Consider the following 23,887-nt stretch of genomic DNA (forward strand, 5'->3'; position numbering starts at 1 on the left):
GGTTTCGAGGAGTCACTCTTTATTGGCTAACTTAAAGCATCAGAGCAGGAAGTAGGGCACAGGAAGGTTGAGAAGCCGTGTCACTCACGAAGTCAGTTATCTGCTTACCCAGGGCTTTCTGGAAAGACCTGGCAGCTCAGCTGGTAAGGACTCTCCCTGCAGCGCAGGAGACCTGGGTCCCATCCCTGGATCAGGAAGATCCCCTGGAGAAGGGAATGGCGAACACTCCAGTATTCTTGCCTGGAGAATCTCATGGACAGAGGAGCCTGGCGGGCTACAGTCCATGGGGGTGCAGAGAGTCGGACACGGCTGAGCGACTGACGCTCACCCACTCACTCTGGAAGAGGGAGCTTCCCCTGGCTCCTTCTCTGGTGGTTTTGCCCGCGGCTGAGTAGCACAGCTGGCAACACGTCTATTCAGGATGGACATCTCTTGAAACAGACGCCTCGGCAATAAAAGCTTAATGGCAGGCATGTACGCCACAGTGAGAATCAGACATCTGACAACACAGCACTCTGCTCCCAAGAACCCATAACCTTCTTTTTACATAACTTTCTTTTGAAAGAACAATCAGGCAGTCTATTACTATGGAAGACCTCTGTGAAAGCAGGGCTCTAATGTTTGGACTTCCTTTTCTGAATTCTGGATTTTGTATCCTGTTTCACATTCTCCACTTGAACATCTGGTGGTCACTTAAGCTTCGATCCTCCCTCTGCTTTTTGTTTTGCAGATGTGGCAAAACTGACGTAGAAAACACACTGTTTTAGCCACCTTGTCTCGGAAGACACTCTCTTTTTGTTGTGTGTCCTGTCTCAAGCTAGAAATCGCAGCAGGGTTGTGCCTTTTAGTGGGAGAGATCATAGTTGTTAGGTGGCCTCATTGAGAACTTCCGAGTTTCCAGCTACAAGAGCACCGAAGTGGGAGGGAACTCCAGGAGTCCCAGCTGCTTCTCCCTCACACCCGCTCCAGGCCCAGCAGAGCCAAGGCCTGACGCTCTGCCGTCGGCAGTGGCCCTCTTCAAGGGAAGCCTAAGGGAAAGGACACCAGAAAGTGCAAGAAGCCTAAAAATGCCTGCTTGCAGAGTAAGCAGAGCTCACTGGACTCCAGCTTTCCTTCTTCCTCAGCCTCATCCAAAGACCCTCGTTGATGTATTAATAAGCAGTTACCATCAGTTCAGTTCAGTTGCTCAGTCGCGTCTGACTCTTTGTGACCCCATGAATCGCTGCATGCCAGGCCTCCCTGTCCATCACCAACTCCCAGAGTTCACTCAAACTCACGTCCATTGAGTCGGTGATGCCATCCAGCCATCTCATCCTCTGTCGTCCCCTTCTCCTCTTGCCTCCAATCCCTCCCAGCATCAGGGTCTTTTCCAATGAGTCAACTCTTGGCATGAGGTGGCCAAAGTACTGGAGTTTCAGCTTCATCATCATTCCTTCCAATGAACACCCAGGACTGATCTCCTTTAGAATGGACTGGTTGGATCTCCTTGCAGTCCAAGGGGCTCTCAAGAGTCTTCTCCAACACCACCTTGGGTCCTGGCAGCAGCAAGATCAGGTCTCAGACCTCAGCATTGCCACTTCTCAGTTGTGGAAAGCTGGAAAAATTGTCTCACCCTTCCAGGCCTCGGTTTCCTTATCTCTAAAATGGGCCTGTGCTCTCTTGTGCTGTCGTGTCCGATTCTTTGCGACGCCATGGGCTGTAGCCCTCCCCGCTCCTCTGTTCATGGTGGGATTTTCCAGGCAAGAATACCAGAGCAGGTAGTCATTCCTACACCAGAATGGATCTAGTGCCTGCCTAATGGGATTATGATGAGGTTTCAGTGCAGCAATCCCTGTGAGTGTTTAGTGAGGTATTCACACATGGTAAGTATTTGATAAATGTCAGCTATCATGAATCCCATAATCAAGGAGCTCATGATTCAATGGGGGTAAGGTAAATTACGGTGTCATGAACGTGGTCCTGGCTGTAGCAGGTATGTGGCCAGGAGTACTGGAGCAGGGGGGCCTGGAGTGTGAGAGGGCTTGGTGGAGTCTGGTGATGGAGAAGGAGATTCCAGTGTGGGCAGAGCACAGGCTGGTCGGGGAGTGGGGTGTGCTGGGAGCACAGGCTGGGAGATTCCAGTGTGGGCAGAGCACAGGCTGGTGGGGGTGTGCTGGGAGCACAGGCTGGGACTGGCGGGGAGGAGTCCAGGGTGCGTCAGCTCCACTCAGGCTGGGGGCTTAGTCTGCAGGCGATTGTGCCACATCCAGGAATTGGATCTGAAGAGCCGTGTGAACTTGACTTCATGACTAACCTCTTTGTGTCTCGGCTTCATCATCCGTAAAATACAGATAATAAGTAACACCTACCTCTGTCAACCAAAAAATAACACAAGAGGCTGCAAATAAGTTTGTTTGGGGTCTTAAGAATTGCAATTCAAGAGACAAAGATTCAGGTAACCCCTAAAGAGTGTTCTGGGGAAGAGAGTCGGGTTTATAAAAACAAAAAGCCATAAGGTTGTTAAAAGTTGCCTGGCGAGGACTCTCCTGGTAGCCCAGTGGTTAGGAGTCTGCCTGCCTGTGCAGGGACACCAGTTTGAGCCGTGGTCCAGGAAGATCCCACATGCCTCGGAACAGCTAAGCCCGTGTGCCCCAACTACTGAACCCTAGCTCTAGAGCCCACGCATCGTAGCTGCTGTGGCCCACACGCCCAGTCCGTGCTCTGCAGCAAGAGAAGCCGCTGCCGTGAGGAGCCGGTGCATCACAGCCAAGACCCAGCAAAACCAAAAACAAATAAAATAAAAATTTTTTTTAAAGTTGGCTGGCAAGAACTGTGACAGCCTCTAATACAACCCAGAAAACGTTTGTCCTTAAGGAATCACAAACTGTTTCAGGGTAGAGGTCCGAAAGATGGACGGGGGCCTCGGGTTCTGGCAGACATTCTGGATGTTGTCACCAGGTCAAAAGGTCAGATTCCATCCAGGCTGCGTCGCCCCTGAGTCCCACTTTCTCAGGGGCCTCCTGGCTCCGTTCTGGGGACTGAGCAAGACCAACCCATTTTGATTTTCCCTGCACACCTCCTAGGATTTGAGTTAATCTGTGGAAAGCTTGCAGAAGAATGTCTGCCCATAATACTTCACACGTGACAGCTGTTAGTGGAATGTCTTTGGAAGTTTTCCAAGATGAGGAGTTTCAAATCGGTCTGTCAATCTGTGAATGTCTCTTCATCTTCTAGGAACGTGCTGCGTGAAGTACTGAGACGTAAACGCCCCGTCATTTGTTTTAACGCAAAGGATTTTGTGAGAACAGCGCTGCAGTTGTTCGGTGACGATGGCAGTTGGAAGTGTGGTACGTTTCAGATTTATCATCTCCCACGGATGTAACTGTCCCACAGCGATTCCTCCTGGGGATGGGAGCGCGGTGAGGACTGCCGTGTTGCACAACTCAGAGGTTGGGGGGAGTCACAGCTGCTCGGCACTACCCACGCAGCCAGCCACATGCCCTGAGCGCAGAGGCACTTCCCCTCTGTGTTTTACATGATTAGAGTTTTTCAAGTATGTATTACTTTTGTGTTTAAAATAGGGAAGAAGTAACATGTGGCTTGGTAGATGAATTTATTGTCACCACAAACAGCTGTAAACTCTCTAAGAATTAAACTAAAGCCAGAGTGCTGCTGCTGCTGCTGCTGCTGCTAAGTCGCTTCAGTCGTGTCCGACTCTGTGCGACCCCACAGACTGCAGCCCACCAGAATCCCCTGTCCCTGGGATTCTCCAGGCAAGAACACTGGAGTGGGTTGCCATTTCCTTCTCCAATGCATGAAAGTGAAAAGTGGAAGTGAAGTTGTGCGGTCGTGTACGACTCTTCGTGACCCCATGGACTGCAGCCTACCAGACTCCTCCGTCCATGGGATTTTCCAAGCAAGAGTACTGGAGTGGGGTGCTATTGCCTTCTCCGTTTATTTAACATTATTAAAAAGAATTTTAGAAACCTTTTTTTTTTTTTTTTTTACTAGATAGACATGTAATAAAGCAAATATAGAAAGAATGTTCATTGCAGAGTCTGGGTAGTGGATACATGAGTATTCACTGTGCAGTCCTTTTCAAACTGTCTGAATGTTTGAAAATATTTATAGTAAGATGGCTCTAGTGGTAAAGAGCCCATCTACCCATGCAGGAGACGTAAGAGATGCAGGCTTGATCCCTGGATCGGGAAGATCCCCTGCAGAAGGGAATGGCAACCCACTCCAGTATTCTTGCCTGGGAAATCCCATGGACAGAGGAGCCTGGTGGCTACAGTCCACGGGGTCACAAAGAGTTGGAAGCAACTTAGCATGCACACAAGGCATTGGGAAAAAAAAAGTTTTTATTGTACAAAATTCCCAAGACAATATAAAGTACATGTGATACAGTAAGATATGTTTGGTGTTTATCCCTGGTTCATGGCTCTCAGCTCCCAAAACCCAAGCCATCTCCAGGGTGCTGAGTGTCCTCCATGTGCTAATGAGCACTGGGGGCTGGAGGCAGCAGGGCTTCAGGGCGGGAGTGGTCAGCAGAAAGAGGAGGCTCTACTGAGGCCCGGAGCTTTCAGTGTGACCCGCCACCTCCAGGAAGGGGAGAGGGGCTGGAGACCAGTGACTTAGTCAGCCACACTGAGGTAATGAAGCCTGCATAAAATGCCCTCATGGTGGGATTCCCAGGTGAGCAGCCCGGGTGCTGGGAGGGGGCACAGCTGGACTGGGTGTAGTTCTGTGCCCGCCGTGCCGTGCCCTGTGCACTCTGCCGCCTGGCTGTTCCTGGGCTGTAGGCTTCCTAATAAAGAGGTGTGAGTACACAGGGTGCTTACAGCAAAGGGTGGGCCCTGCGGAGGGCGCGTGGGAACCTCCCCTGGCTTCCAGCTGCGTGGTGGGAGGCACAGCAGGCCCGGGGCTGGGGGCTGGTGCCGGAGGTGGGGCCATCCATGGAGCTGAGGCTTGAGCTGCAGGGTCTGCGCTCACTGCTGGGAGTTTGTGGACACGCAGCTGCGTCTGCAGAGAACGGCAGGCGTGTGGGGGGACACAACAGACAACACTTGGCCCAGTTCCAACAGCTGTCAACTCTGTCCAGTCTTTGTTCCCCACTAGTTCCAAACCTCTGTCCCCTGGGTTATTTTGTAGCACGTCCCAAGCATCGTATTACTGATCTGTAATGTTTCAATCAGATGAATAAAATATGAGGATTTCAGTTTTCAGATGGCTTGCTCATCATCTCTCCCTAAAACAGCCATAATCTGTTCGTATCATTAGCTATCCAGGCAACGTTTGTACTTGCCCAGTTGTCTTTAAATAGCTTTGCTTGTTTTTGTTTCTTGCAGTTTGATTGAATCGGGATCCAAACACGGGTCTGGGTGGCCCTAAACTCGGGCTGGGTGTGATGTGTCTCCCCAGTTTTCTTGCGTCTTCTCTCCTTCTGTGTCTTTTCTTGCCATTATTTTGTCATTGCCGGAGTCCAGCTCCAGCAGCCAGAGATTCAACCTGAAGCGGTGAGCAGTGTCGGCAAGAAACGAGACAGCCTCTCAGTTTTCTTGGACTGCCTGTTTATTTCAGTTCAAGATTTTCTTTTGTACTTTTACTAAAGCAGTAGGTCAGAAGTTTGACATTTTCAGTTTCCCCTCACCCAGATTTATTATCTCCATAAATCATTGTTGCTCTTCAAACAGAGTTCCTGCTTCAGCGGTTCTCTGGAAATCAGCTTTACCATCTATTATCTACTCCCTCTTATGTGTCCTATAGTTAACTTGTGATTACATTGTAACTCATGCTACATTCCTCAGTTTATTTCTTATCTTTCTAAATCCTGTTTGCCCCTAACATCCTGAGCTCACTATCTCTTAATAAGGCTTCTAGCTATAGTACCTCTAAAATTCCTAACCTCTATAAGGTGTAGTAAAATATGCTAACATTACAACATTCCTTAAATTTTCAACATCTAACTATTTTAATTATTTCTAAGCCCTAAATTCAGTAAACTCCTTTGCCATAAACATTTTCCTCACAAACAGGCTTCAGATAACAATCCCTCCCATGTCCTCAAGCTGCGGCCTATGTGCTCATCCTGGAACACTCTTTTGTAAAAGTCCTTGAACAAATGTCAATGACTAACTTTATGAATTATTTTCTGAGCACAGCTGCAGAAGGCTTTGCGCCTTCTCATGCTCCTCTCAAGAACAATAAGCACCTTAATATTCCTTTTCAGTCAACTCAGCCGAGGAAAGGAAACAACAAGTCAGAATCACAAAGCCTAACTCCTTCATCCCGGGTCCATGCCTGCGGGACAAAGAGAGGGGGCTGGGGCCGTGCCTCCATTTTGTCAGTAATGCCTAACGCGGCTCCCGACATGTCATTGTTGACAGACCAGGGTTTCATCCTATGGGATTTCTCTTTCTTGTCTTTTAACATGTTCTCTCTTGTCTGTTTCTTCTGTACTGAGACCCAGGGGCCTGATCAGATTCGGGCTAGAGTTTGGGAGTGCAAGCCTGCTTCCTAGTCTCAATCCTAGCTCTGAGCGGTATCGTGTCCTTCTGTCAGGAAATGCATGAGACCTGGTTGTAATGCTCGGTTGTTTACCTTTTTTGTGGTATTTGAATTGTTTTTGTGATTTCATAGGTTGAATCTTCTCTATCTTTCATACTTGTCACATTAGAATCCATTTTCAATCTCTTCATTTTTTAGTTTAAAAGCATTTCCTTTTTTTCATCTTATTTTTAAACATACTTAAGGCATTATCTATTGCACTTATTTACTTTTGTATATTGACAGTTTCTTGTTGACTATGAGGAGAGTCTGAAACGCAGTACCTGGGTACAATCTCAGAAATGACACAGTGATGTTGGTTCGTTTCCAAGGCAAACCATTTAATATCACAGTGATCCAAGTCTGTGCCCCAGCCACTAATGCTGAAGACGCTGAAGTTGAACAGGTCTATGATGACCAACAAGACCTTCTACAACTAACACCCAAAAAACATATCCTTTTCATCATAGGGGACTGGAATGCAAAAGTAGGAAGTCAAGAGATACCTGGAGTAACAGGCAAGTTTGGCCTTGGAGTATAAAATGAGGCAGGACTAACAGTTTTGCCAAGAGAACACACTGGTCATAGCAGTATGTTCCAACAACATAAGAGACAACTCTACACATGGACATCACCAGATGGTCAATATTGAAATCAGATTGATTATATTCTTTGCAGTCAAAGATGGAGAAGCTCTATAGTCAGCAAAAACAAGACCGGGAGCTGACTGTGGGTCAGATCATGAATTCCGTACTGCCAAATTCAGGCTTATATTGAAGAAAGTAGGAAATACCACTAGACCACTCAGGTATGACCTAAATCAAATCCCTTAGAATTATACAGAGGAAGCGACAAATAGACTCAAGGGATTAGATCTGACAGAGTGTCTGAAGAGCTATGGACGGAGGTTTGTAACATTGTACAGGAGGCAGTGAACAAAACCAACCCCAAGAAAAAGAAATGCAACAAGGCAAAATGGTTGTCTGAAGAGGCCTTATAAACAGCTGAGAAAAGAAGTGAAAGGCAAAGGAGAAAAGGAAAGATATATTCATCTGAATGCAGAGTTCCAAAGAACAGCAAGGAGAGATAAGAAAGCCTTCCTCAGCGATCAATGCAAAGAAATAGAGGAAAACAATAGAATGGGAAAGACTAGAGATCTCTTCAAGAAAATTAGAGATACCAAGGGAACATTTCATGCAAAGATGGGCTTGATAAAGGACAGAAATAGTATGGACCTAACAGAAGCAGAAGATACTAAGAAGAGGTGGCAAGAATACACAGAAGAACTATTCAAAAAAGATCTTCACGACCCAGATAATCACGATGGTGTGATCACTGACCTAGAGCCAGACATCCTGGAGTGTGAAGTCAAGTGGGCCTTAGGAAGCATCACTACGAACAAAGCTAGTGGAGGTGATGGAATTCCAGTTGAGCTATTGCAAATCCTGAAAGATGATGCTGTGAAAGTGCTGCACTCAATATGCCAGCAAATCTCAAAAATTCAGCAGTGGCCACGAGACTGGAAAAGGTCAGTTTTCATTTTAATCCCAAAGAAGGGCAATGCCAAAGAATGTTCAGACTACTGCACAATTGCATTCATCTTACACACTAGCAAAGTAATGCTCAAAATTCTCCAAGCAAGGTTTCAATAGTACGTGAACCTAGAACTTCCAGATGTTTGAACTGGATTTGGAAAAGGCAGAGGAACCAGAGATCAAATTGCCAACATCTGTTGGATCATAGAAAAAGGAAGAAAGTTCCAGAAAAACATCTATTTCTGCTCTATTGACTATGCCAAAGCCTTTGACTGTGTGGATCACAACAAACTGTGGAAAATTCTGAAAAATATGGGAATACCACACCACCTTCCTTACCTGCCTCCTGAGAAACCTGTGTGCAGGTCAAGAAGCAACAGTTGTTAGAACTGGACATGAAACAACAGACTGGTTCCAGGTTGGGAAAGGAGTACATCAAGGCTGTATATTGTCACCCTGCTTGTTTAACTTATATGCAGAGTACATTATCCGAAATGCCAGACTGGATGAAGTTCAAGCTGGAATCAAGATTTCTGGAAGAAATATCAATAACCTCAGATATGCAGATGATGACATAACCCTTATGGCAGAAAGCAAAGAGGAACTAAAGAGCCTCTTAATGAAGTTGAAAGAGGAGAGTGAAAATGCTGGCTTAAAACTCAACATTTAAAAAACGAAGATCATGGCATCTTGGTCCCATCACTTCATGGGAAACAGATGGGGAAACAATGAAAACAGTGAGAGCCTTTATTTTTGGGGGGCTCCAAAATCACTGTGGGTGGTGACTGCAGCCATGAAATTAAAAGACACTTGCTCCTTGGAAGAAAAGCTACGATCAACCTAGACAGCACATTAAAAAGCAGAGACATACACTACTTTTCTGACAAAAGTCCATCTAGTCAAAGCTGTGGTTTTTCCAATAGTCATGTATGGATGTGAGAGTTGGACCATAAAGAAAGCTACGCACTGAAGAATTGACGCTTTTGAACCATGGTGTTGGAGAAGACTCTTGAGAGTCCCTTGGACAGTAAAATCAAACCAGTCAATCCTGAAGGAAATCAGTCCTGAATATTCATTGGAAGGACTGATGCTCAAGCTGAAGCTCCAATACTTTGGCCACCTGATGTGAAGAATGGATTCCTTGGAAAAAACCCCGATGATCAGAAAGATTGAAGGTGGGAGGAAAAGGAAACGACAGAGTATGAGATGGTTGGATGGCATCACCAACTTGATGGACATGAGTTTGAGTAAGCTCCAGGAGTTGGTGATGGACAGGGAAGCCTGGCATTCTGCAGTCCATGGGGTCGCAAAGAGTCAGACACAACTGAGAGACTGAACTGAACTGATTGCCAGTTTAGTTTTTATTTCAGAAATGGTTTTTTGGTTTTACTTTGCTTTCCTGAATTCTTTTGTCTATTTATCAAGTTTTTCTTTTACTAAGTCACCTAATCTCTTAAGTATTTCTAACTGAGTTCTTCATTTTCATGCTAAGTCACTTAAATCGTGTCTGACTCTTTGGACTGTAGCCCTCCAGGCTCCTCTGTTTGTGGGGTTCTCCAGGCAAGAATACTGAAGTGGAATGCCATGCCCACCTCCAGGGGATCTTCTCAACCAAGGGATCAAACTTGTGTCTCTTATGTCTCCGGCACTAGCAGGCAGGTTCTTTACCACCATAACTTGTATCATTTTCTTAATTTTTCTTAGCTCATTCACCATCTGTGTTGTTGGCACTTCTTTTCCAATACCTGACATTCTCCCTGGTGTGGGGCTTGTCCTAATAGCTTCAGTTTAGTTACAAGAGTTTGTAGGAAACAGTCCCCAGACCATTCCAGTGCTGCAGACCTTCCCCAGGGTTTTTCAAAAGCATTTGTTGATAAGAACCCTTACTTTTGGAATACTAGAGCTTTGAAAGGGAGACGGAATGAAATCGTGTGGCTGGGTCAGTGTTGGCAGACACGGTTATATAAAGTCCTGATGGCTGATGGCGGCAGGCAGGCAGAGTGCTGGCCGACTTCCTGTCCCCCAGAGTTCCAAATCTGTCAACACAGGTGACTTCCCGGCTATCAGAAAAATAGCGACGATACTGGCTGCTTGGGTAAATATAAATCTCTTAGACTACTGTGATTTAAATATGCCAGAAAATATAATGCTTAGTGTGATGTGATCTAAGACTACAGTTTTATTTAAAGACCAACTCTTTGTCATGGTGAAGCACACTTCAAAATGTTATAGCAACTTCAGAGAGCAGTCACTCAGGATTGCCAGACTTGTCTCTTAATTTATCAGTCCCCTCATCCTTTTATTACTCCGGCTCCAGGTCCAAAATACTCTGGTACTAAAATATATTAGGCAAATATCACTTTTTTTTTTTTTAAAGAAGCACCTTCAGGACTTCTCTGGTGGTCTACTTTTTAAGACTCCAAGCTTCCAACACAGGGGTGTGGGTTTGATCTGTGGTCAGGGAACTAAGATCCCACATGCGGCATGGCGCGGCCAAAAAACAAAATAAAAATTTTAAAAGTGCATATTCATATGTGTCCCACGGCTACTTCTGGTAATCTTTTCTCCCAGTTTTCAGATGAGAAGACTACGAGGTGAGGGGTGAAGCGGCCTTGCCCTGAGTGTCTTTGCACACATCACGTGCAGCACTGCAGGGCTCCTCCCAGCAGGGCGCTGCACAGATCACCCCACGCCTCCTCCTTCTCTCTCGAGACTCGGGAAACTGACACCCCAATGCTGGGTCAGGGAGGCTGCCCCGCAGCTGGGTGGAGGAGGGGAGACTTGGGACGAGTGAAAGTGGGGAGACGCATGGTTGAAAAGAGAGGTGCACGGGGCAGAGAGAGGCTCCAGAGCAGGGAGAAAAGTGAAGCAAGATGGCAAGGGCGGGGCTGAGGCTTCCGACTGCCGTCTCTTTCAGCTTCATTGAGAGTTAGTTTGGGATGGATTCCCCATGGAGACCGGCTATGTGGGACCTGGCTGGTGGAGACCACTCTTAGCAAAGGCTCAGCCTTCTTCAGGAATGACAGAGCGTCACTTGTTGCTTAGCTCTGTGAAGGAGGAGATGGTAGGACTGTAGCTGTTAATGCGAGCCTTGTTATTGCTGTCCAGTTGCTCAGTTGTATCTGACTCTTTGCAGGCCCATGGACTGCAGCACAGGAAGCCAGGCTTCCCTGTCCATCACCATCTCCCGGAGCTTGCTCAGACTCATGTCCATCGAGTCAGTGATGCCATCCAACCATCTCATCCTCTGCTATCCCCTTCTCCTCCTGCCTTCAATCTTCCCAGCATCAGAGTCTTTTCCAATGAGTTGACTCTTTGCATCAGGTGGCCAAAGTATTGGAGCTTCAGCTTCAGCATCAGTCCTTCCAATAAATATTCAGGGTTGATTTATTTTAGGATTGACTGGTTTGATCTTGCTGTCCAAGGGTTTCCAAAGAGTATTCTCCAACACCACAGTTCAAAAGCATCAATTCTTCAGTGCTCAGCCTTCTTTAAGGTCCAGCTCTCACATCCATACATGACTACGGGAAAACTATAGCTTTGTTGGCAAAGTTACGTCTCTGCTTTTTAACGCACTGTCTAGGTTTGTCATAGCTTTTCCTCCAAGGAGCAAGCGTCTTTTTTAAAATTTCCCTGGTTGCAGTCACCGCCTGCAGTGATTTTGGAGCCCATAAAATCTCTCTCTGTTTCCAGTGTTTCCCCATCTATTTGCCATAAAGTGATGGGACTGGATTCCATAATCTTCATTTTTGAACGTTGAGTTTTAAGCCAACTTTTTCACTCTCTTCTTTCACTTTCATCAAGAGGCTCTTTAGTTCCTCTTCACTGTCTGCCATAAGGGTGGTATCATCTGCATATCTGAGGTTATTGATATTTCTCCCAGCAGTCTTGATTCCAGCTTGTGCTTCATCCAGCCTGCATGTACTCTGCATGTAAGTTAAATAGGCAGGGTGACAGCATGCAGCCTTATCATACTGCTTTCCCAATTCTGAGTCAGTCCATTGTTCCATGGCAGGGCAAAGTACTTATTTTCCATAGAATGACTGACAGACCTCTCTCTCTGCAGTTGCTGGCTTTGTAGGGCTGGATCCCAGAATCGCTGCATGGCTGATAGATCCTAGTGATGCCGCACCCTCTTTTGAAGATTTAGTGGCAAAGTACCTGGGAAACCCCACCACACTTACAGTCAACAGCATGCATGGAAATTCCTCAAGAAAGACTGTGGTGAGTTGTTTTAAGAAAAGGTTTATGGACCTCAATACAACCCTGGTACTGCTGCTAAGTCACTTCAGTCATGTCTGACTCTCTGCGACCCCATAGACGGCGGCCCACCAGGCTCCCCCGTCCCTGGGATTTTCCAGGCAAGAACACTGGAGTGGGTTGCCATTTCCTTCTCCAATGCATGAAAGTGAAAAGTGAAAGTGAAGTCGCTAAGTCATGTCTGACTCTTAGTGACCCCATGGACTGCCGCTTACCAGGCTTCTCCGTCCATGGGATTTTCCAGGCAAGAGTACTGGGGTGGGGTGCCATTGCCTTCTCCGCAATACAACCCTAATTTTCCTCTAAGAACTTTTTCTACTTCATGGACAGCCCAGTAGTGAAAAGAACACTGCCCACATCCACGTTTACTTGTTTGGCAGAAATGCCTTCTGGTAGAGGATACTGAATGAGGACGGATGACTCCTCTCCCTTTGTGCAGCTGTCCCTGGGAGATGCCATTCATGGCCTGATTCTCCTAAATGCGTCCTTGGTGTAGAGGGTCACCTGCTCTGTGAGTGGACAGCTGCTTGTTGATAAATCCTTTGTTCTGGAGGCTTGGCCCCCGTGGTGGAGGCCTCGGGTGGCCGCTCCTCGGTCCCCATGGGGAGAGTCATAGAGGCTGCTCAGGTCTGTCTCTCCAGGCCCCTCTCTCTTGTTGGGAACCATTGTCTGCAGAAGCAAGGGTGTGTGCAGCCCTGGAACCCTGCCCAGAGCCTGGGGCGAGGGAGACCTGATGTGCTGCACCACAGGGCCAGAAGGCAGCCAAGCCGGAGCAGCGCCCATGTCCTCAGCCACTCTGTCCAGGCTCCCTGGCTGTCAGTTAACAAGCACAGTTCAGAGCAGGGTTGGAAGGCCAAGCAGGAGGCAGTGTGAGCCTGCCCTGCATGCCGGGCTGAGCTCGGGACTGTTATTTGGGGCATTTGATCCTACAGGCCTGCTCAGGGGGTGGAGTCGGGGATCTGTGTCAGATAGAGGCTTGGGACTGGAAACAGAGACCCTCACCCTCCCTTAGTCTAAAAGGAATTTGTCAGAGGAATGTGGGGCAGCTGAGACTCAGAGGAAAGGCAGAGCAAGCTTTGGGAAGACAGCAACCAGGTGGCTCTGAGGACCGAGGCAGCAGAAGCCCACGGACCCGGGGCCAGCAGTGAACCATGACCTTTCCTCCATGCGTGACTTTTGTCCAAGATTCACAGTTTTAGCGCTCAGAGTCTCCATTCCATCGTTGTGTCACATGTTTGCCCCTTGGCAGGGCAGCAGGGCGTGGAGATGAGCAGTCCTCCAAGGTCCATGCTGCTGGGTGGCGCTTCCCCAGAGAGGCTGGGGTACTGTAGCGGGAGGAAAGAGTGGTCCGCTGGTGTGTGGTCAGCCCCATTCACAGAGGAGGACTCTGGTGCACAGGGCTCATGTCTGCACCTCGCCCAAGGTCAAGTCGAGGCAGAGTTCAGGCTGCATTTCTGACTCTAAAGGGGCGCTTTTCCTGGTACACACATGTACAGCTTAGAGGTGGGAGTGGCTTAAATACAGAAGTCAGGGAGGCCCGGCCGCGTGGCTCAGGCGCCCTGAGTGCCCCGGCTTACGGTTCCCCCGAGAGGCTCTGCCCAAGGCCTCATCCACACTCGGCAGAAAGGAGGCAGCCTGGGAAGGACTCGTGCTTGTCCAGCGACGTGTCCGTCATGGGAGCACGTGGTGAGAGTGGGGTGGGGAGGGGCCCTCTGCTCTGCAGGGCCCAGGGACGCAGCGTGAGACGCAGGAGCAGGAGAGCATGGAAACTGAGGACTCAGTGTGGGTCCCGTGGGGCAGCAGCGAGACCGCACGGGAGGGAAAGATGACGACCGCTGGGGGAGAGCAGGTGCGGCCGGCTGAGCTGCCGGGCCCTGAACACCGCCACGGGGCCTGAGCTGGTCCTGGGGAGGCCACGCAGCTCAGCCCTGTGCAGCAGGCAGCATGTTCAGGCGGCAGGCCGGCCATGTGCTGGGCACAGCCAAGATGGACATGGATGTGCCCGTGGCTCCGGGAGAGCCAGACCCGGTGGCTGCACGACCACTGCAGGGTGCGTTGTGGGCAGGGGTCTCTGACGCTGCGTCTGGGCACCCAGAGTCCCTGGGCCATGTGGCAGAGTGAGGGGTACAGTGAGGACCCCAGGCCTCTGGGAGTGAGTGACTATAAGACTGCGTGTTGGGGCTGAGGCTCCCCCCACCCTCGCTGGGACTCTGGTTGGTGCACCTCCCAGCGGCTCTGTGTGTGTCTGGGGCAAGGGTAGGTGGTGAGTGTGGAGGCCGAGACCAGGAGACCCAGTCCCTCACCACTGCGCGGTCTTTGCCCCTGGCTGCTTAGCTTCTCTGTGGCTCACTTCCTGTAAAATGAGGGCAGTGGGGGTGGAGGGAAAGTAAGAAAGCAGTAGGGATCTTGAGCTTGCCCAAGAATATTCCATGGCGTGGGGCTGCTCTTCTTGGGGTGATGGGTCACAGCACCAGGGTGCAGTCTGTGTGGAAAAGCTATGGCTTCCTAGAGCGTGACAAGTGTCGCTCCCAAACGTTCCTAACTGTTCATTCTTTTGCTCTTTTGAAGAATCAGACTGTCCGTGCGAAACTGAGGGTGCTCCACAGACTGACGATGCACCTCTGCTCCCAGCTGCAGGCAAGGCGTTTTCGTGGTAGCTTCACTGCCTAGGGGCTGGCCTTCGTCCAGACCCACAGGAGGCATGTCCCCTAGGGCAGGAGACGGGAACCTGGGTGTCACTCACTGGAGGACTGTCCAGATGATGAGACCTGACTTTTTAAATGTCCTCTGTAGGTTGACAACAATTGTAACATTGTTTTTAAAAAAGATTTCCATTCAGTTGGAACATTTCCAACGCTGCAGTTAACGTAAAAGCTAAGTGATCATTTCAGCTCCACTCAGAGTCTCATTGGGAAGCAGAGGTCATTTGAAGGACTAGTCAAGAAAGGTTGAATAAAGGGACCAGGTACCACAGCAAGGGCAGGAGTTGGGGGCCAGCACGGGACAGAGGGGCCTGAGCAGACAGGCACTGGCTGGGAGCTTCTCCACCCCAGCATTGACGTGCAGGCTTTTACCCGGACCCTGGGAAGGCAGTGTCCTGCAGTGGCCGCAGGCCGAGGACGGGGGCCGGCAGTGCCCTGTGAGCTGGTGCAGGGGACGCCGCTTCCCTCTCCTCCTGCCCGCAAATGGGCAAAGCCAGCTTGACAGCAGAGAAGGAGCCCAGCTGATGTGGCCCAGAGGGCTTCAGCCCTTCCTCCTGTTCTGAAATTAAAGTGGGAGACTTAAACCACAAATACCTAAATCACGCTTAAAAATGAGAAAGATGAAAGGAAAGTGGGAGTGGAACCTGTCCTACCAGATATTTCTGAATATTTCCGTTTGGGCTTGGTATTAATATTAATCATAAGATAGGATACTTGACAGAAATAGGAGTTTTAACCACATAACCCAGAGGAGCTGCTCAGTGAGATTAAGCGGGCTGTGCAGCAAATGCGGGCAGAAGTAACAGTTTCAAAGTAAGACGATGTCATTTCTTCCCCTAAAACAGGTTTGTGGTTTATGGCAGCTCTTCTGGACTTTGGAGCTCCCTCTGATACCGATTTTGGCAGGTAAGCTACCATGAAGGTGATGCAGTGCTCTTTCCAGAGTTCTCTGTTCTGTCCGGGACGCCTGTTTTCTGGTGACTTAGTTTGGGGTGGGCAGTGCATCATATGGGCGCCAAAGAGCAGCAAACCCTTAGCTTCCCCTTTGTCCTCTGTGACCACAGGATGTGGCGCGCGTCACCTCCTGGTCTAGAAGGACTCTGACTTCGGGGAGCCCCTCTGAGCTGCCTGTTCTGCAGGTGCCCCGGCCGAGGGGCAAGGGCCCTCCTGACTCCCGCGCCCCCGAGAACAGCAGCGGGGAGGGGCCTATTTGGAAGTTTCGCATGTCAGCAGCTGTCCTGTCCTGGAGTGCTGGACCTTCACACTTCGTGAGAAGCCCCTGGAAGGGCTATTCCAGGCTCCCCGCTGTCCTTGCTCTGAGCCCCTGGCCCACTCTGTCCTGCTGGGCACCTGGGAGAGCAGAGCCTTGCACACAGCGCTGGAGCCAAGCGGCTGGGCCACCTCCCCACCCACGGTATCCCCACGCCACCACCACCACCGCTGGGCTCCAGTGCCGACCCTGGGGGACGCTGCTGAGCCTGCACTGTCCTCGTGGTCTGCGTCGGGGAGGGAGGCTTGCTCCTGGCCCTTCAGTCTTTCTCAGAAATGACTCGCTAATGCGGTACAAATGGTATCTGCTTTGGTGTTTGAATCACAGTGATGGAAAGCCACCGCATTCGGGTGAACAAGGAGGAGATGGAACGGATGTCAGCGCTTCTTGGGGTGAGCACATCCATCAGGCTGCCCACGGGTGCTGGCCCTCCCCTGCCTGGTGGGCGGCTCCCGGGGGGCCCACGTAACTGGCCTTTTCTTCCTCACTCGGCCCAGCCTGGGGCACTGTCGCCCCATCTGACTCCTGCAAGGGATATCACACTTGGAAAGAGTTGAAGCAAGACCACATCTGGTGCCCGCCCCATGTGGACGTGTGCTGGTTTAGAGGGCATCGCCCCTTGAGTGGGTGAGGGCAGGTCATGGGTTTCTTGGATACTTTAAAAAAGCAAAAGCAAAGTTTTCTAACTGTGAAAAATAGAGGGATGCATAAAGATGCCTGAAAAAGATGCATTAAGGGTTCCACTTAAGTTGTTTTAAAGTTAATATTTTAAAGGAAACTCTGGGATGACCATCACCCAGGTCAAAGCTGAGAACATCCGGAAGCCCTGCTGGCCCTTCCCTGTCGGAGCCCCCTTCCTGACTTGGCAGGACTTCCACTGTCCACATCCTTTACAGCTTTCCATTTAAAAGCTTGATAGTACAATTGCTTTCTCTCAGAAGGAGCTGTAGGTTAGCCAGCGTGTCTGGCCTCTCTCCCCTGGTCTCAGCTTCCGGTCCGTGCCCTTCAGCCGGCGTGTCTGGCCTCTCTCCCCTGGTCTCAGCTTTGGTCCGTGCCCCTTTAGCTGGCGTGTCTGGCCTCTCTCCCCTTGTCTCAGCTTCGGTCCGTGCCCTTTAGCTGGCGTGTCTGGCCTCTCTCCCCTTGTCTCAGCTTCGGTCCGTGCCCTTTAGCCGGCGTGTCTGGCCTCTCTCCCCTGGTCTCAGCTTCGGTCCGTGCCCCTTTAGCTGGCGTGTCTGGCCTCTCTCCCCATGCCCCTTGGCTCTTAGTGCTCCACTGCACGCTACACCCCAGTGTGATGGCAGCAGGGTTGTGTCTGGCATCACAGGCCATGCTGTGTCCCTGAGCAGGTCTCCTGGGCCTGTGGGCACATGGTCCCCGGGTCCGAGGCGCGGTGAGCTGCTGGCGCAGCTTCGTCAGACGACACTGAATTGCTTTCTAAAGCCACAGCTGCGTGACGTGCACACGAGGGCCCGTCCTGCACTTCCTCCCCGGCACGGGTCCCTGGACTCTGAGTGAAGATGCAGTGGTATCTCGTTATGATGTTGGTTCCTGGTGTCCAGATTACTGGGGAGGGTGACTAGCTTTTATTTCATTGTTGGCTGTTTGGAGTTTCTCCTTGGTAAGGGATCTGCTCAAAATTTTTACCCATTTTAATATTGAGGGTTCTGTCTTCCACTTTCTGATTTATAGAACATCTCAATATATTCTGGTTACAAGCCTGTTCTGTACACCTTGGTCCTCTATGTCTTACCGTTTTACTCTCTTAATGTCTTTTGATCAATAGCCGTCCTTAATTTTTAATTTTATCAGTCTTTTTCTTTATGGTTAGTGCTTTTTGCATCCTGTTTAAGGAATCTTTCCTTTTGTCGAGTTCGTGAAGTCTCTCTTCCATTATGTTTGAAGTTATTTTCATTAGCCTTTGCACTTAGGTTTATAAACCTGGAACTGATTTTTTTCTCTTTACTCACTTTTTTAATTGAGAAGGAAATAGCATACAATGAATAACGCTCATCTTTTAAAATTTATTGTGATAAAATACCCTTAACATAAAACTTACCATCCAAACTGATTATAACTGCAGAAGTGAAGTGTTAGTCACTCAGTCGTGTCCAACTCTTTGCAACCCCATGGGCTATATAGTCCCCCAGGCTCCTCTGTCCATGAAATTCTCCAGGCAAGAATATTAGAGCGAGTAACCATTTCCCTTCTTCAGGGGGATCTTCCCAACCCAGGAATCGAACCCAGATTTCTTGCATGGCAGGCAGATTCTTTACCATCTGAGCCACCAGGGAAGCTCTGTAACTACAGAGTGTGATGGTAGGAATTGTTCATCTTGTTCTGCAACCATCACCAGCTTCCATCTCCATAACTCTTCGTCTTGTAAAACTAAAACCTACAGCTAGTAAACAGTTGCTTGCGGTTCTCCCCGCTCCCAGCTCTGGCGCCCGTCACTGCTCTTTGCCTCTCCGTGACTTTGCAGAGTCCCGGTGATCACGTGAGTGGAGTCGTAGCGCTGCTGCTCTTAGTGACGGCTCATTTCACGTAGTGTCGTGTGCTCAGGGTTCATCCGTGCTGTAGCATGTTGCAGAATGTCCTTCCTTTTTGAGGCTGAATAATACTCCATTGTATGTGCATGCCTCACTTTTATTATCTATTTATCTGTTGATGCATGCACCCTAGGTGGCTTCCATATTCTATGTCTGTCTTTATGCCAGTGGAAAATGGAAGCAACTTACTATGATTAGCTATTGTAAATACGTGCTAAGAGAATAGGTACACAAATACCTCTTTAAGATCCTGCTTTCAGTTCTTTTGAATATATGCCCAGAAGTGAATTGCTCGATCTTATGGTAATTGTGTTTTTAATTCTTCGAGGAACCACCATGTTTTTTCCAAAGCCCCTGTACCATTTTATGTTCTGACAAACAGTGCATAAAGGTTGCAGTTTTCTACATCCTCGCCAGCAGTTACTGTTTTCTGGGTGTTTTTTTTTTGACAGTAGCCATCCTAACGGGTGTGAGGTGGCATCTTGTTGTAGTTTCGGTTTGCATTTCACCAATGATTAGTGATGCTTAAAATCTTCTAATGTGCTTATTGGCCATTTGTACATCTTCTTTGAGAAATAATATCTATTCAAGGTCTATGTCCATTTTGGGATTGGATTTTTTTCTTATTGTTTAGTTTTTGGAGTTCTGTATATATTTTGGATATTAATCCCGTATCAACATGATTTTCATATATTTTCCTCCCATTATATGGATTGCCTTTTCACTCTGTTGATACTTTTTTTTAAGTTATACACTTCTACCTATCATTATTTTTTTATTTATTTTTAATTGGAGGATCAGTGCTTTATGATGTTGTGTTGGTTTCTGCCATGCATCAATGTGAAACAGCCACAGGTATACACATGTCCCCTCCCTCCTGAACCTCCGTCCCACCTCCCACCCCAGTACTGTCTTTTGATGCACAAAATTTTTAATTGTCATAAAATCTAATTTAAAATATCTTTCTTTTGTTACCTGTTCCTTTGGTGCCATATCTAAGTGATCCTTGCCAAATCCAATGCTGTTAGACTTTTGTCCGGCTTTCTTCTTAGAGTTCTTAGAATTTTATTATTTTAGGTCTTACCTTTAGGTCCTTGACCAATTTTGAGTTAATTATTATGTATGATGTTAAGTAAGGATCCAGCTTCATTTTTATGCATGTGGATACCCAGTTTTCCCAGCACCATTTATTGAAAAGACTGTTCTGTCTCCACTGAATGGTCTTAGCACCTTATCAAAATCATTTGACCATATATGCAAGGGTTTATTGCATTTCTTTTCCATGGGGATGGTCTTGATCCCTGTCTCCTGTACAATGTCACGAACCTCCGTCCATAGTTCATCAGGCACTCTATCTGTCAGATCTAGTCCCTTAAGTCTATTTCTCACTTCCACTGTATAATCATAAGGGATTTGATTTAGGTCATACCTGAATGGTCTAGTGGTTTTCCCTACTTTCTTCAATTTAAGTCTGAATTTGGCAATAAGGAGTTCGTGATCTGAGCGACAGTCAGCTCCTGGTCTTGTTTTTGCTGACTGTATAGAGCTTCTCCATCTTTGGCTGCAAAGAATATAATCAACTGATTTCGGTGTTGACCATCTAGTGATGTCCATGTGTAGAGTCTTCTCTTGTGTTGTTGGAAGAGGGTGTTTACTATGACCAGTGCGTTCTCTTGGCAAAACTCTATTAGTCTTTACCCTGCTTCATTCCGTATTCCAAGGCCAAATTTACCTGTTACTCCAGGTGTTTCTTGACTTCCTACTTTTGCATTCCAGTCCCCTATAATGAAAAGGACATCTTTTTTGGGTGTTAGTTCTAAAAGGTCTTGTAGGTCTTCATACAACCGTTCAACTTCAGCTTCTTCAGCATTACTGGTTGAGGCATAGACTTGGATTACTGTGATATTGAATGGTTTGCCTTGGAAACGGACAGAGATCATTGTCATTTTTGAGATTGCATCCAAGTACTGCATTTCAGACTCTTTTGTTGACCGTGATGGCTACTCCATTTCTTCTGAGGGATTCCTGCCCGCAGTAGTAGATATAATGGTCATCTGAGTTAAATTCACCCATTCCAGTCCATTTGAGTTCGCTGATTCCTAGAATGTCGACATTCACTCTTGCCATTTCTTGTTTGACCACTTCCAATTTGCCTTGATTCATGGACCTAACATTCCAGGTTCCTGTGCAGTATTGCTCTTTACAGCATTGGACCTTGTTTCTATCACCAGTCACATCCACAACTGGGTATTGTTTTTGCTTTGGCTCCATACCTTCATTCTTTCTGGAGTTATTTCTCCACTGATCTCCAGTAGCATATTGAACACCTACCGACTTGGGGAGTTCCTCTTTCAGTATCCTATCATTTTGCCTTTTCATACGAAAAGCAAAGGAGAAAAGGAAAGATATAAGCATCTGAATGTGGAGTTCCAAAGAGTAGCAAGGAGAGATAAGAAAGCCTTCCTCAGCAATCAATGCAAAGAAATAGAGGAAAACAACAGAATGGGAAAGACTAGAGATCTCTTCAAAAAAGTTAGAGATACCAAGGGGACATTTCATGTCCTTTATCATGGGCTCGATAAAGGACAGAAAGGGTATGGACCTAACAGAAGCAGAAGATATTAAGAAGAGGTGGCAAGAATACACAGAAGAACTGTACGAAACAGATCTTCACGACCCAGATAATCACGATGGTGTGATCATTCACCTAGAGCCAGACATCCTGGAATGTGAAGTCAAGTGGGCCTTAGAAAGCATCACTACGAACAAAGCTAGTGGAGGTGATGGAATTCCAGTTGAGCTATTTCAAATCCTGAAAGATGATGCTGTGAAAGTGCTGCGCTCAATATGCCAGCAAATTTGGAAAACTCAGCAGTGGCCACAGGACTGGAAAAGGTCAATTTTCATTCCAATCCCAAAGAAAGGCAATGCCAAAGAATGCTCAAACTACTGCACAATTGCACTCATTTCACACGCTAGTAAAGAAATGCTCAAAGTTCTCCAAGCCAGGCTTCAGCAATACATGAACTGTGAACTTCCAGATGTTCAAGCTGGTTTTAGAAAAGTCAGAGGAACCAGAGATCAAATTGCCAACATCTGCTGGATTATGGGAAAAGCAAGAGAGTTCCAGAAAAACATCTATTTCTGCTTTATTGACTATGCCAAAGCCTTTGACTGTTTGGATCACAATAAACTGTGGAAAATTCTGAAAGAGATGGGAGTACCAGACCACCTGACCTGCCTCTTGAGAAACCTATATGCAGGTCAAGAGCAACAGTTAGAACTGGACATGGAACAACAGACTGGTTCCAGATAGGAAAAGGAGTACATCAAGGCTGTATATTGTCACCCTGCTTATGTAACTTATATGCAGAGTACATCATGAGAAATGCTGGGCTGGAAGAAGCACAACCTGGAATCAAGATTGCCAAGAGAAATATCAATAACCTCAGATATGCAGATGACACTACCCTTATGGTAGAAAGTGAAGAGGAACTAAAAAGCCTCTTCATGAAAGTGAAAGGGGAGAGTGAAAAAGTTGGCTTAAAGCTCAACATTCAGAAAACTGAGATCATGGCATCTTGTCCCATCACTTCATGGGAAATAGATGGTGAAACAGTGGAAACAGTGGCAGACTTTATTTTTGGGGGCTCCAAAATCACTGCAGATGGTGATTGCTGCCAGGAAATTAAAAGACACTTACTCCTTGGAAGGAAAGTTATGACCAACCTAGATAGCATATTGAAAAGCAGAGACATTACTTTGCCAACAAAAGTCCGTCTAGTCAAGGCTATGGTTTTTCCAGTGGTCATGTATGGATGTGAGAGTTGGACTATGAAGAAAGCTGAGCGCCAAAGAATTGATGCTTTTGAACTGTGGTGTTGGAGAAGACTCTTGAGAGTCCCTTGGACTGCAAGGAGATCCAGCCAGTCAATCCTAAAGGAGATCAGTTCTGGGTGTTCATTGGAAGGACTGATGCTAAAGCTGAAACTCCAATACTTTGGCCACCTCATGCGAAGAGTTGACTCATTGGAAAGGACTCTGATGCTGGGAGGGATTGAGGGCAGGAGGAGAAGGGGACGACAGAGGATGAGATGGCTGGATGGCATCACCGACTCGATGGACAGGACTTTGAGTGAACTCCGGGAGTTCGTGATGGACAGGGAGGCCTGGCGTGCTGCGATTCATGGGGTCACAAAGAGTCGGACACGACTAAGCAACTCAACTGAACTGAACTGCAAGGGTTTATTTCTGGGCTCACTATTTTATGAGTATGTTTGGTTTGTATGTTTACTTTATGCCAATGGAAAATGGAAAGCATGCTCAATTGTGTCTGACTTTGCAACCTGACAAACTGTAGCCCACCAGGCTCCTCTGTCCATGGATTTTTTCCTGGCAAGAATACTGGAGTGGGTTGCCATTTCCTTCTCCAGGGCATCTTCTTGACCCAGGGATCAAATCCGCATTTCCTACATCTTCTACATTGCACGCTGATTCTTTACCACTGAGGCACAGGCCTGTTTATGGCAATACCACGATTTTTATTACTGTAACCATGTAGGAAGTTTTGAAAGCAGGAAGTGTGGGTCATGCAATTTTGTTCTTCTTTGTCAAGATTATTTTGGCTACTTGCTGTTCCTTAAGACTCCATATAAATTTTAGGGTGGATTTTTCTATTTCTGAAAAAACTGTCTTTAGAATTTTGGTAGGGGTTGCATTGAATCTGTAGATCACTTTGACTAGTATTGACCTCTTAATATATTGTCTTCCAACCCAAGAGCATGAGATGTGTTTCCATTTATTTATGTCATTTTGAATTTCTTTCAGCAGTGTTTTGTGGGCTTCTTTGGTGGCTCAGTGGTGAAGGATCTGCCTGCCAGTGCAGGAGATATGGGTTTAATCCCTGGGTGGGGAATATTCCCTGGAGAAGGAAATGGCTACAGTACTCTTGCCTGGGAAATCCCATGGGCAGAGGAGCCTGGTGGGGCTGCAGTCCATGGGGTCGCAAAGAGCCAGACACGACTGAGCGACTGAACGACCACCACAACG

General features: G+C 47.7%; 1 protein-coding gene across 2 annotated transcripts in view; it reads left to right on the forward strand.

The window, feature by feature from the left end:
* POLN (DNA polymerase nu) overlaps positions 1-23,887 on the forward strand; it is a 153,029-nt gene that overhangs the window by 36,060 nt on the left and 93,082 nt on the right. The window contains exons 6-10 of one of the 2 annotated variants that reach the window (XM_070791922.1): positions 3,214-3,326; positions 12,127-12,284; positions 14,889-14,957; positions 15,868-15,928; positions 16,620-16,684. In XM_070791922.1, coding sequence (XP_070648023.1) covers positions 3,214-3,326; positions 12,127-12,284; positions 14,889-14,957; positions 15,868-15,928; positions 16,620-16,684 — 466 coding nt within the window. The remainder of the gene's footprint in view (positions 1-3,213; positions 3,327-12,126; positions 12,285-14,888; positions 14,958-15,867; positions 15,929-16,619; positions 16,685-23,887) is intronic. The other variant, XM_070791923.1, reaches the window with a different exon arrangement.

Source organism: Bos indicus, chromosome 6 (assembly GCF_029378745.1).
Source record: "Bos indicus isolate NIAB-ARS_2022 breed Sahiwal x Tharparkar chromosome 6, NIAB-ARS_B.indTharparkar_mat_pri_1.0, whole genome shotgun sequence".
Taxonomy (NCBI): domain Eukaryota; kingdom Metazoa; phylum Chordata; class Mammalia; order Artiodactyla; family Bovidae; genus Bos; species Bos indicus.